This window comes from Nyctereutes procyonoides, unplaced genomic scaffold (assembly GCF_905146905.1).
Source record: "Nyctereutes procyonoides isolate TBG_1078 unplaced genomic scaffold, NYPRO_anot_genome, whole genome shotgun sequence".
NCBI lineage: Eukaryota > Metazoa > Chordata > Mammalia > Carnivora > Canidae > Nyctereutes > Nyctereutes procyonoides.
The window spans coordinates 15,392,088-15,404,860 of NW_026575128.1; the positions used below are offsets into that span (position 1 = coordinate 15,392,088).

General features: G+C 39.8%; 1 protein-coding gene across 3 annotated transcripts in view; it reads left to right on the forward strand.

Annotated features, from left to right (window-relative positions):
• EIF2B3 (eukaryotic translation initiation factor 2B subunit gamma) overlaps positions 1-12,773 on the forward strand; it is a 143,053-nt gene continuing 130,280 nt past the window's right edge. Inside the window, exons 1-4 of one of the 3 annotated variants that reach the window (XM_055342098.1) lie at positions 1,322-1,414; positions 2,369-2,416; positions 3,677-3,833; positions 8,571-8,716. In XM_055342098.1, coding sequence (XP_055198073.1) covers positions 2,378-2,416; positions 3,677-3,833; positions 8,571-8,716 — 342 coding nt within the window. In that variant the 5' untranslated portion in view covers positions 1,322-1,414; positions 2,369-2,377. Of the gene's footprint in view, positions 95-1,321; positions 1,415-2,368; positions 2,417-3,676; positions 3,834-8,570; positions 8,717-12,773 lie in introns of those variants that run through there. The other 2 variants (XM_055342096.1, XM_055342097.1) reach the window with 2 other exon arrangements.

Consider the following 12,773-nt stretch of genomic DNA (forward strand, 5'->3'; position numbering starts at 1 on the left):
CCGCTCGGCCATCGCGCGCCTGCGTCCTCGGGCTGTCAGTCGGAGGCGGCGTGGGGAGCGCTGGGAGCGGCCGTGGAGCGCGGGGAGTTGAGAGGTAAAGCTGCGGCGCTGGCGCTGCCGGGCCCCTTACGAGCTGAGCACCGCGGTGGGGGCGGCGGGGCCCCGCTTAATGTGGGGGAGCGGGCTCCTCGATCCCGGCCGAGGAAGGCCTGAGGGGGTGGGAGGGGCGCAGAGCCCCAGGGTCTCCGGCTCGAGTCCCTGCCCGACCCCGCGGGGCCGCTAAGTGGGCCGCGCGAGAGGAGCGCTTGGGGAGAATCGGGGCCAGCACCTTGTGCAGCGGATGGAGAGGAGTTTCAGGGAGGGGAGCACCTGCTTAAAGTCACAGCGAGTGAGAACCAGCTCCGGGACTCTTTCCACTTCAGCTCATTTATTTGTTCTCCCTAACTTTATTTGTTTAGGGCAAGGCAGTCAAATACGAATACGGTAAAATCCAGACGAGAGACCAAGTATGATAGTGTTTTATCCCACCGGTTTACGAAGGGAAAAGGCAGTGAGTGCTGTGATGCAAGCGTGTCTGAGATGCCATGAACACCCGGTTCTAAAGCTTGGAGGCTGAAGACACTCGTGGCTGTGATTCCCATCATCCAGAGTCGCGGCAGTGACATTGAGGCATTTGACAGTCGGCCTGGTGTCATGGCTAGTTGTGTTCACGATTGTCACCCAGAACCTCACTGAGAGCAGGAGCCTTAGATCCCAGTGATCAGGGGTCTCCTATCCCTTGTGCACATGTTGAGCTTGACTTTTACAGGAGGTCGAGGTTGTTGTGATGTTCACAGATGCTCATCCCACAAACACTGATTGAGTGCCAGGCATCTGATGGGAATTGTGTTAGGTATTGGGAATACGGTGATGATAAACACGGTCCCTGCCTTCACGGAACTCACAGGATATAGACATTTAAATACCTGTGTAATAAAGCCTGGAAAGAGATGATCTGCACATGATAGAGTGGAAGCACCTAAGAGGGAAGGAGTTACTTCTACCAGGAGGGTGGGAAAGGTTAGGAATTCTCTTTTTTTTTTTTTTTTTTTTTAAGGAAGGTGGTTCTTGGATTGAGCCTTAAACTTTAGTAGGTGAGGGACGCCTGGGTGGCTCAGGGGTTGAGCAGCTGCCTTCAGCCCAGGGCTGATCCTGGAGTCCCGGGATCGAGGGATCGAGTCCTGCGTAAGGCTCCCTGCATGGAGCCTGCTTCTCCCTCTGCCTGTGTCTCTGCCTCTCTCTCCCTCATGAATAAATAAACAAAATCTTTCTTTAAAAAAGTTTAGTAGGTGATTTCTAGGCGAAGGAGAAAGGCAACCTAGAAAACAAAAGCGGCAAGAAGAGACCAGAATTATACAACAGCATAGTTCATTTGGTAAGGGCGGCTTGCCATGACCTAGCCTCTGTCTAATGATATCAAACAGTGGGATTGACAATATTTTCTGTGCTTTACATATATTAACCATCCTTCACAACAACTTTATGAAGTTTATGAAGTAGAAACTATAATTATCCTCATCTTAAAAAAATGAAGAAAACTGAAGCATAGAAAATTTATGAAGCTTGCTCTAGTTCACACAACTAATACATGTTAGAACTCAAATCCAGCCAGTCTGCTTCAGGGGTCTGTGAGCTTAAGTACCAAGGTCCCTTCTAGGAACTGAGGACACTTAAAGTTTTAAATGTCAGGCCTCTGGTCACCTCACCTATTAGTGGTAGAACCAAAACTCAAACTCAGGGCTTTTGACTCAAAGCTCCAATGCTCTTTTATAATAACGTCAGATGTGATAGGAATTATATAGTGCCAGCCAAATTGAAGTTAAATTCCAGTCTCAGGCAAATATTTGCTGGAATTGAAATGACCATATCTTTAAGTTGTAGACATTGTACAGGAACCTTCACTTTGTGCCTGAGTGTACTGGGTTTAAGTCCTGCTGTTTAAATATTGATGAGGGTCCCAGGACTGAACATAATTATGGGTAAAGGTGCAACATTATTTGCCAATTTGGTGTCAAATAAATTTTTTTTCTGAACATTGCATTTCACACTTGTATTTCAAAAGTGATACCATTTATTGTAAATCAAAGAGTACCTTTATTTTGAATCAGTAAGGATTTATGACCTTTTACTATGCACCTTATCTGTGGTAGCCACTGTAAAGAGATTCTTTTGAAGGTCAAACAAGTTTATTACCTTGAGTTTAGAAAAACAAATTAATCTGATTTGTTTCTACCATTGGGTTCTGCAAATCTAGATTCAGATACAAGCCTACATTTGTTTTTTTTTTTTTTCTGGATTACATTTGTGTTTATAGTAATATCTTTCATAGCTGGGGATAATGAGAAGATGGGAGCAAATGGCTGTTACTGGAGTCATCGTAAGTCATTTTATACTTTTCAGAGACCTAATATACTTTTATTTATACTGTTAATTCTAGTTAGAAGTTTTCAATTTTTTTCAAGAAATACGAACTCATATCAGAAGCCCACTTGGTAAACTCTTTTTAAATAAATTTTTTATTCAAATTTTTTTTTTAAGATTTTATTTTTATCCATGAGAGATAGAGAGAGAGAGAGAGGCAGAGACACAGGCAGAGGGAGAAGCAGGCTCCATGCAGGGAGCCCGACATGGGACTCGATCCCGGGTCTCCAGAGTCACACCCTGGGCTGAAGGTGGTGCTAAACCACTGAGCCACCTGGGCTTCCCTTTTTATTCAAATTTGATTTAAGTAACATATACTGTATAGTTGATTTCGGGGGTAGAATTTAATGATTCATCAGTTGTATATAACACCCAGTGCTCATTACATCAAGTGCCCTCCTTAATGCCCATCACCCAGTTATCCCACCTCTCCACCCACCTCCCCTCCAGCAACTTTGTTTCCTAGAGTTGAGAGTCTCTTATTGTTTGCCTCCCTCTCTGTTTTCATCTTAATTTATTTTTCCTTCCCTTCCCCTATGTTCCTCTGTTTTGTTTCTTAAATTCCACATATGAGTGAAATCATATGGTGTTTTATCTTTCTCTGACTAATTTATTGCACCTAACATAATACCCTCTAGTTCCATGCCTGTCATTGCAAATGGCAAGATTGCATTCTTTTTGATGGCTGAGTAATATTCCATTGTGTATATGTGTGTGTGTGTGTATACATACACACACACACACACCTCTTGGTAAACTCTTACTCCTTTAAGAGTCAGCTGAAATACTACCTTCCCATAAAACTTTCCCTGTCTTTTCTAAGACTTAGATGTTACCTTCACTATATGCCTACTGCATCTTGGATATATCCCTGCCATGACATTAATGATAGTATATTGTAATTTACTGATTTTGTCTTTTCCACATAATTGTGAGCACTTCAAGGGAAAGGGCCAGGTTTCTTTAATTCATATGCCTCCTTTAGCCCCTCTGCCCTGACTGGAGCTGAAAGTATATATTGGCGAGTCAGAAATTATAATAAAGGTAATGTTTACTCTATAGCTAAACTTTTCTAATTGTGGTTATTGGAGTTGGAAATGACACATTTGACATTAGTGAGTATCAATAACCTAAATAGAAATAGGGTTAGTGGTTAGTACTGTATGTACTTTGAGTTTTGTTGATTTTTTTTCTGTTGTTTTTTCTATGACCGCAGTTTGTGAAAATGGAATTCCAAGCAGTAGTGATGGCAGTTGGAGGGGGATCTCGAATGACAGACCTGACTTCCAGCATTCCCAAACCTCTGCTTCCAGTTGGGAACAAACCTTTAATTTGGTACCCATTGAACCTGCTTGAGCGTGTTGGATTTGAAGGTGAGCTTTGACAATTAGATGTACTCATAAAATTTTGAGGATGTTTGATCTCAGTGATTTATCAGCTTTATGAGAGTGAGAGAGAATGAGGGAAGACCAGGACTCAGCACTGGCTAGAGACTGTCCTCTAAATTAAGAACATTGGAGTGCTCTATTGCTGTATAAAGAGGTTGAAAAGACAGCACTATTACTGTGTTAGAGCTGCTCTTCACAACGATCTGAGATGAGGGACGCCTGGGTGGTTCAGAGGTTAGGCATCTGCCTTTGGCTCAGGGCATTATCCCGGGGTCCTGGGATCGAGTCCCGCATTGGGCTTCCTGCAGGGAGCTTGCTTCTCCCTCTGCCTGTATCTCAGCCTCTCTCTCTCCCTCTCTCCATGTGTCTGTGTCTCTCATGAATAAATAAATAAATCTTAACAAAACAATGATCTGAAATGAGCACAGTGGGAATCCAAGTTAGCACCTCATAGTCAGTGCTTACTATGAATCTGTATGTACCCAATGACATATTAATATATTAAGGGGCACAGTATTTAAAAGATAACTCAGGCCTTGATTTCTAGGACCTTAAAGTCTAGATACAAATATAAATAGAGGGGACATCACTACAGATCCTGCAAACATTAAAGAGATAGTAAGTGAATATTATGAACAACTTTATGGTAATAAATTTGACAACTTAGATGCACATTTTAGAAATAATGCTTTGGAAACTGTATAAAGAATGGATTTGAGGGAGTTGACTACAAGCAGGGTGATAAATTGGGAAATTGTTACAGAGTCTACACCAGCAATAAAGAGGACCTGAACTAAAGAAGTACTAAAGATGAAGAAGAGGGAATATTTGAGAAAGTTGATGATTAATGGGGAGAGAGAATGGAAAAAAAAAAAAAAGAGTTCCCTCTACTTTTTGCTTGGGTGACTAGATGGTGATGCCAGTAACTAGGAAAGGTATTAGGAGTCAAAGAATAGGTTTGAGTGAATATAATGAGTTCAGCTTTGGCCGCAATGAGTTTGAGGTGTCCTGTGGTTAGAAATTGCAAATCCAGGCAGCCTGGGTGACTCAACGGTTTAGCCCTGCCTTCAGCCCAGGGCCTGATCTTGGCGTCCCAGGATCAAGTCCCATGTCAGGCTCCCTGCATGGAGCCTGCTTCTCCCTCTGCCTGTGTCTCTGCCTCCCACCTCCCCCTCTGTCTCTCATGAATTAATAAATAAAATTTAAAAAAAGAAAAAAGAAATAGCAAATCCAAGTACCAGATGGAAGTGGTTTCAGATCCTGGGGCACAGTCTTGCGTTCCATTGTTCATTGAACTATGTGAATTGCCTTCCTGAGACAGACCCATGAACATTTCTATGTAGTGGTCTACATGACATCGATGTTAAGAGATGTTTTAGGGGTACCTGGGTGGCTCAGTGGTTGAGCGTCTACCTTTGGCTTGGGTCATGGGATCCAGTACTGCATCGGGCTCGCCACCTGGAGCCTGCTTCTCCCTCTGCCTATGTACCTGCCTCTCTGTCTCTGTGTCTCTCATGAATAAATGAATAAAATCTTAAAAAAAGAGAGAGATGTTTTATTTTTATTTTATTTTTTTAAAAATTTTATTTATTTATGATAGTCACACAGAGAGAGAGAGAGAGAGCAAGGGAGGCAGAGACATAGGCAGAGGGAGAAGCAGGCTCCATGCACCGGGAGAGGCAGAGACATAGGCAGAGGGAGAAGCAGGCTCCATGCACCGGGAGCCCAATGTGGGACTCTATCCCGGGTCTCCAGGATCACGCCCTGGGCCAAAGGCAGGCGCCAAACCGCTGCGCCACCCAGGGATCCCAAGAGAGATGTTTTAGAAAAGATTTTAATATTTTATTTTTAAGGTTTTATTTTTAAGTAATTTATAGACACAACTTGGGGCTTGAACTCACAACCCTGAGATCAGGAGTGACATGTTCTACCTATTGAGCCAGCCAGATGCCCCAAAGATTTTCTTTTTTTTTTTTTTTTAGATTTTCTTTTTAATACACTTTAAAATATCATACTATCCTTTCATAACTTTTTATGGATTTGTCATCAATAACTTGTTTTTTCTTTCTGCTATATCTTTAGTTATGGTTGGGGTTGCCTTTTGTGGTATATTTAATACCCATTACATAGGAAATTTCGTCTCCCTAAGGCTCACTCAGAAATTGATGAGTGCCTCCTAAACACAGGATTCTGGAGGGTTTTTTTGTTTTGTTTTTTATGATTTTATTTATTTATTTCTGAGAGACACAGGAGAGAGAGAGAGGCAGAAACACAGGCAGAGGGAGAAGCAGGCTCCATGCAGGAGCCCGACGCAGAACTCGATCCCGGAACTCCAGGATCAGGCCCCGGGGCTGAAGGCCGCGCCAAACCGCTGAGCCACCCAGGCTGCCCAGGATTCTGGAGTTTAATAGCAAAGTCTTGTGTTCATTTTCTTCATATTGTTCATGAGTTTAGAGAAGTTAATGTAGTCCTGGTTAGCATTTTTGTTTCTCTCCACACATAAGAGTCTTAGTCTAATTATTAGACTGTCCCATATTTGCAGTTACTCTCTTCACTTTATCCACTCTACCTATAATGTTCTCTCCAAAAAAATAAAATAATGTCCTCTCCAAAATGTTATCCTCTCTAAAATTCTAAACAGCGTCAATCACCCTGTCCTCTATGGTTTTATCATACTTCACACTTTGTTTTTCTTTTTCTTTTCTTTTTTTTTTTAAGATTTTATTTATTTATTCATGAGAGACACACAGAAAGAGTCAGAGATACAGGCAGAGAGAGAAGCAGGCTCCCCACAGGGAGCCTGATGTGGGACTCAATCCCAGGACCCTGGGATCACCACCTGAGCCGAAGGCAGACACTCAACTGCTGAACCACCTAGGTGTCCCACATTTTGTTGTTTTTTTTGTTTGTTTGTTTGGTTTATTTATTTATTATTTTTTTTTACATTTTGTTTTTCTATCTCAGTACTAACCAACATACTCTTTTATGCTTTAATTAGTGTCATGGAAGACATCTCTTTGAAAGCAGGTACTGTATCTCATTCATCTTTGTACCATCAGCATCTACATAAAGTGTGTACTAAAGAGGTTTTTGGTGGACTTGATTTTATCTTTATGTATCTCAAAGGCCATCCTTTCCAGGAAGCCTTCCTTAGTCATTTTTTTAAAAAAGATTTTATTTATTTATTCATGAGAGAAAGAGAGAGAGAGGAAGAGACACAGGCAGAGGGAGAACAGGCTCCAATCAGGGAGCCCGATGTGGGACTCGATCCCAGGACTCCAGGATCACTCCCTGAGCCGAAGACAGACATTCAACCACTGAGCCACCCAGGCCCCCCCCCCCTTAGTTAGTCACTTATATGTGTAATTTCTCCATGTTAAGTTTCTTAAGAATAGGAACCATGTTGAGTTCATTTCTGACTTCTTAGTGCCTATTTTTACTTTACGTATTAAATGTATTTGTATTTATTGGTGGAATGAGTTGGTTACTAAAAGCAAAGTGGGGAATGGAAGAAAGATAGGAGAAAGAAGGAAGGGAAGTTAAATTATTTGGAAAGAAAGAAAGAGGAAGGAAGAAAGAAGAGAAGGGAAGAAAATAAAAAAGTATGATTACTTTTCTGAAAGGGAGAGATCATTGTTACCTGGAACACTATCATGGAACAAATGGAAAATGAGATGCTAAAGTATGATCTTCAGACATCAGTAATACACGTTATGTTGCAGTGAATTACATTACCCTACCAAAGATTGGTAACAAAGATCTCCAGTTTTCTGTCATTGGTTACCAGCTATATGGGTAAAATGAAGACACCTGTTATTGGAAATTACCTCTTAGTAGGGTTCATTGTGATCCTCAGTGAGGCACTCATGGCTTCCTGGTGGGAGGTGGTGATAGCTCTTCCTTTGTAGTAAATGAAGATTTATTTTTTATTTATTTTTTTGTTGTTGTAAATGAAGATTTAAAATGTGATCCCATTTGTATATGCTTTGATGAATGTTCTTCTGAGTTCTTTATATCAAGAAGTAGCATGTAATATATTAATATGCAACCTCTAATCATCAGACCTGAGTTTTATCTTGAATCCATTGCTCACTAGTTGTGTGAACCTGAACAAAGTCACCTAATATCTTTTAGTCCAAGTTTCCTCATTTGTAAAATGAGATTGTTGTATGCATTGAGAGAATGCATGTAAATATATTGAAAAGGCTCAATAATATTAGCTGTTATTATTACGTCTAGGAACAGACCACATCTTTTTTTTTTTTTCTTTTTAAGAATTTATTTTTATTTATTCATGAGAAAGAGGCAGAGATATGGGATCCCTGGGTGGTGCAGCGGTTTGGCACCTGCCTTTGACCCAGGGCGCGATTCTGGAGACCCCGGATCGAATCCCACGTCGGGCTCCCGGTGCATGGAGCCTGCTTCTCCCTCTGCCTATGTCTCTGCCTCTTTCTCTCTCTCTCTCTCTCTGTGACTATCATAAAAATAAATAAAAATTAAAAAAAAAAAGAGGCAGAGATATAGATGAGTGAGAAGCAGACTCCCCTCAGTGAGCCCAGTGTAAGACTCCATCCCAGGACCCCGGGATCATAACCTGAGCCAAAGCCAGCTGCTCAACCACCGAACCATCCAGGTGTCCCTGAAACAGACCACATGTAATTGAAATAGGAAACCATTGTCTAAATGAATTAGAGTTTTTGTGTTTTTCCTTTTGTGCTGTAGAAGTCATTGTCATCACAACCAGGGATGTCCAAAAGGCTTTATCAGGAGAATTCAAGATGAAAATGAAGCTAGATATTGTGTGTATTCCTGATGAAGCTGACAAGGGGACTGCAGATTCTCTGCGCCAAATATATCCAAAACTTAAGGTGAGAATCTATTCTTGATTTTTATTGTTTATTGAAGATCAATATTACCTTATGTTTTCCCAGTGCATTTCAGTTTACAATGCTTTGTTGAAAATATATTCTTGCGTCACATATTTTGTTGCCCATGTACTCTTCAACCTCATTTTACTTTTACTATTTTTTTAGGTTTATGTATGTATGTATTTATTTATTTATTTAAGTGATCTCTACACCTAATACGGGGCTCAAACTCATGACCCCAAGATTAAGAGTTACATGCTCCTCTGACTGAGCCAGCCAGGCACCCCTATTTTGATTATTAATGAAGATTTAGACATTTAGTTATCATAGTCACTGATTTCCAATATTTTTGAGTAATTGTACATCTTTATAAAAAAGATATACTTTTTAAAAAGATTTTTTATTTATTCATTTGAGAGAAGCAGAGAGATAGCGAGAGCATGAGCAGAGGGAAGGGTGACAGGTAGAGTGAGAAGCAGACTTCCCACTGAGCAGGGAGCCCAACACAGGACTCCATCTCAGGACAGAGGGAGAAAGAGAATCCCACGCCTACTCCATGGTCAGCTTGGAGCTGGACTCGGGCTCAGTTCCACAACCCTGATATCATGACCTGAGCTGAAATCAAGAACTAGAAGCTTAACTGTGACTGAGCCACCTAGGATCCCCCATGAACAAGCAAAATTTAATCTATAGTGATAAAAATCAGAGTAGCAGTTGACTCTGCAGATGACGGATTGACTGGAAAGAAGTACAAAGGAATTTTCAAAAATTCTGGCCCCTCACCCCTACAACGTGATAACATTTGACCTTTTGGTCTACTTGATTAGATACTAGCAGGGGCATATGGATATAAGGACATAGTCTCCCTGCTGGCCTGTGGCATATGAACTGAGAAATATCCACTGTAAACTGTTTTTAAATTGATGTCCTTTGGAAAAAATTCAGTCTGTATGATACTGTTGTTATCTTGTTTGAATTGGGGAGCAGACTCTTCTGATATTTCTGGTGACTGCAACCAAATGTAATAATATTTTCAACCTGCCTATGCTGTATAGAACAAAAAATTAATGCAGAAATGTACATGGCCTTTCTCTCTACCCCACCTTTATTGGGGAATAATTTATACACAGTAAAATATAGATATTAAATACACAGTTCATTGAGTTTTGACAGATACATATACACCCTGATTACCATTACCCAAATCTAGAACATTGCCATTACCTCTGAAAGTTCCTTTGTACTTCTTTTTAGCGAGCGCCTCCCTCAACCTCCCAGCACTCCACCCCTCTAGAGTCAATTCATATGTTAACTTTGTTGGTTCATGAGCTAGATATAAATGGAATCATACAGTTTTATTCTGGTTTCTTTGGTTCAACATAATATTTCTTAGATTCATTCATATTATAGAGGATATAACTAGTTTTTTATTCCATTGCATAAATATACCACTGTTTACTGTTGATGGTCATTTGTGTTGTTTCTAATTTTGGGATATCATAAATAAAGTTATTTTGAACATTGTTCTGCAAGTCTTTTGGGAAAATAGTTTGTAGGGTTTACTGTATTAGAAACTGCTCTATGGTTTTCCAAGTGGTTATACCATTTTATACTTCCATCTACAATGTATAAGGGTTGCATTTGTTTCACATCTTCATCAACAGTTGGTTTTTTCAGTCTTTTACATTTTAACCATTTTAGTGGATATATATATGTAGTAGTATCTCGTTTTAATTTGTGTTTCTCCGATAATAATGATGCTAACCACCTTTCTATGTGGTTATTGGCCATTTGCATATCTTTATGTAGTGTTCAAAGCATTTGCATATTTTTAAATTGAATTGTTTACCTTTTTATTATTGATTATAGACATTTCTTAAGTATTCTAGATGCAAATCTTTGTCAGATATGTGTTGTGAATATCTTCTGTCAGTCTGTGACTTGCCTTTTTTGCTTTCTTAATGGTGTCTTTTCATGACCAGAGGTTTTCAATGTTGATGAAATTTAGATTACTGCTTTTTTTTCTTTTATGGTTAATATACTTTTTGTGTCCTAAGAAATTGTCGCCTATCCCAATCTTGTGAAGACATTATTTTTTTTCTTTAAGATTTATTTGTTTGAGAGAAAGAGGGAACACATAAGCAGGGGGAGGAACAGAGGGAGGAGGGAATCCCAGGCAGACTTCCTGCTGAGCGTGGAGCCCCACATAAGGTTCAGTCTCATGACGCTGAGATCATGACCTGAGTTGAAACCAAGAGTCAGGCAATCAACTGAGCCACCCAGATGCCCCAATAAAGATACTCTTTTATGTTTACTTCTAAAAGGTTTATTAGCTTTTATGTTTAGATGTCTACCCCATCTTGATTAATTTTGTATGTGGTGTGATAATAGGGATAAAATTTACTTTTTTTCTATATAGATATTTGTTCCAGCACTATTTGTTAAAAAGACTTTACGGTCCCTGTTGAATTGCATCAGTACCTTCATTGAAGATCAACTGACCATATATGTTTGGTTTATTTCTGTTTTCTCTATTTTGTTTCACTGGTCTATTAGTCTTTACTTTAATACCACATTGAATAGTGTCTTCTTTTAAAAACATTTTCTTTATTTATTTAAGAGAGAGAAAGCGAGAGAGAGCATGAGCAAGTGGGGGACGGGGAGAGGGAAAAACAGGCCCAATGTGGGGCTCGATCCCAGGACCCTAAGATCACGACCTGAGCCAAAGGCAGACATTTAACCAACTCAGCCACCCAGGCACCCTTTGAATGATGTCTTGATTATTTCAGCTTTATAGTAAGAATTGAACTGAATCTTAGATCAGGTTGGGAAGAATTGCTATCTTAATATTGATTCTTCCAATCTTGAACATCTACTTATTTAGGTTTCCTGTAATTTCTCTCAGTAGTGTTTTATAATTTCCATTGTAGAAGTTTTGAACATCTCTTGATAAGTTATTTCTAGGTAAATGTTTTTAATGATGTTGTAACTGGTGCTTTTTAAAAACTCCATTTTTCAATTGTTTGTTCCTTAAATGTAGACATAAAATTGTTTTTTGAATATTGATCTTGTTAAATTGTAGATTCTTCAGGACTTTCTATATACATCATCATGTTTCTTGTAAATAAAAACAGTATTACTTACGTCTTCCTTTTTAATCTTTATAGGTTAAGGGGATCCCTGGGTGGCACAGCGGTTTAATCTTTATAGGTTGTTTTTGTTTTTTTTTTAATTGTCTATTGCCCTGGCCAAGACTTCCAGTGTGGTGTATTATAGGCATTTCCATTCACTTTTGGCCTCTCTTTTTGTTTTCCTGTGCTTCCATCCAAGTAGGTTTTAGTGTTTCTGACTGGAGTGGAGATTTCCAACACCATAATGTTGGGTGTGTTACTTTCTGGACTACAGTTGCTTATTTCCTTAGGGAAGATATGGGGAATTTCACTAGGAAAATGAAATGATAATTCTTTTCTTTCATAGGATTGGATGCCAGGTTTACCAAGAAGCTTATGATATTTAGTGGACTTCCCAGGGACTATTTTAGCTATAGTCTAAACGTTTAGGATGGAGGTGTAATCTCTTTGCTCCCTGATGTTTAAGTCTTAGAAATGTTATTTTTACCCTAACCTGGAGCTAGAGATTCTAGAAGTCTCATGTGGGACTTGTGTAAGTAATTCTTAGAGGCATGAGAGATACTAGTGACAACTATAAATAGGAGTGGGCGTGTGGAAGCAAGTAAAGTAACTGCCAGTAGGGCATTTTACTCCCAAGTTACTGCTGCCTCTTACGGTTTTGACCATTGAATCCTTATATTAGGGCTCCCCCTTGAACCTAAGGTAAGAGTCCTCATTAAGTCATTCTGCACAGTCTCATTTCGTTTCCTCCTTTAAATATGATTTTGTTTTTACATCATTTACATGGCACCTTTTACATATAATCCTACTTGCGTGCCTTCTTCTTGAGCTGTGACTTTGGCTAGCAGGTCTCTGCTATCTTTGCTCTCTCAACTTGGTTTCTTCTATACCAATGGCTCCTGAAATCCTGGCTTCGCATCAACTTG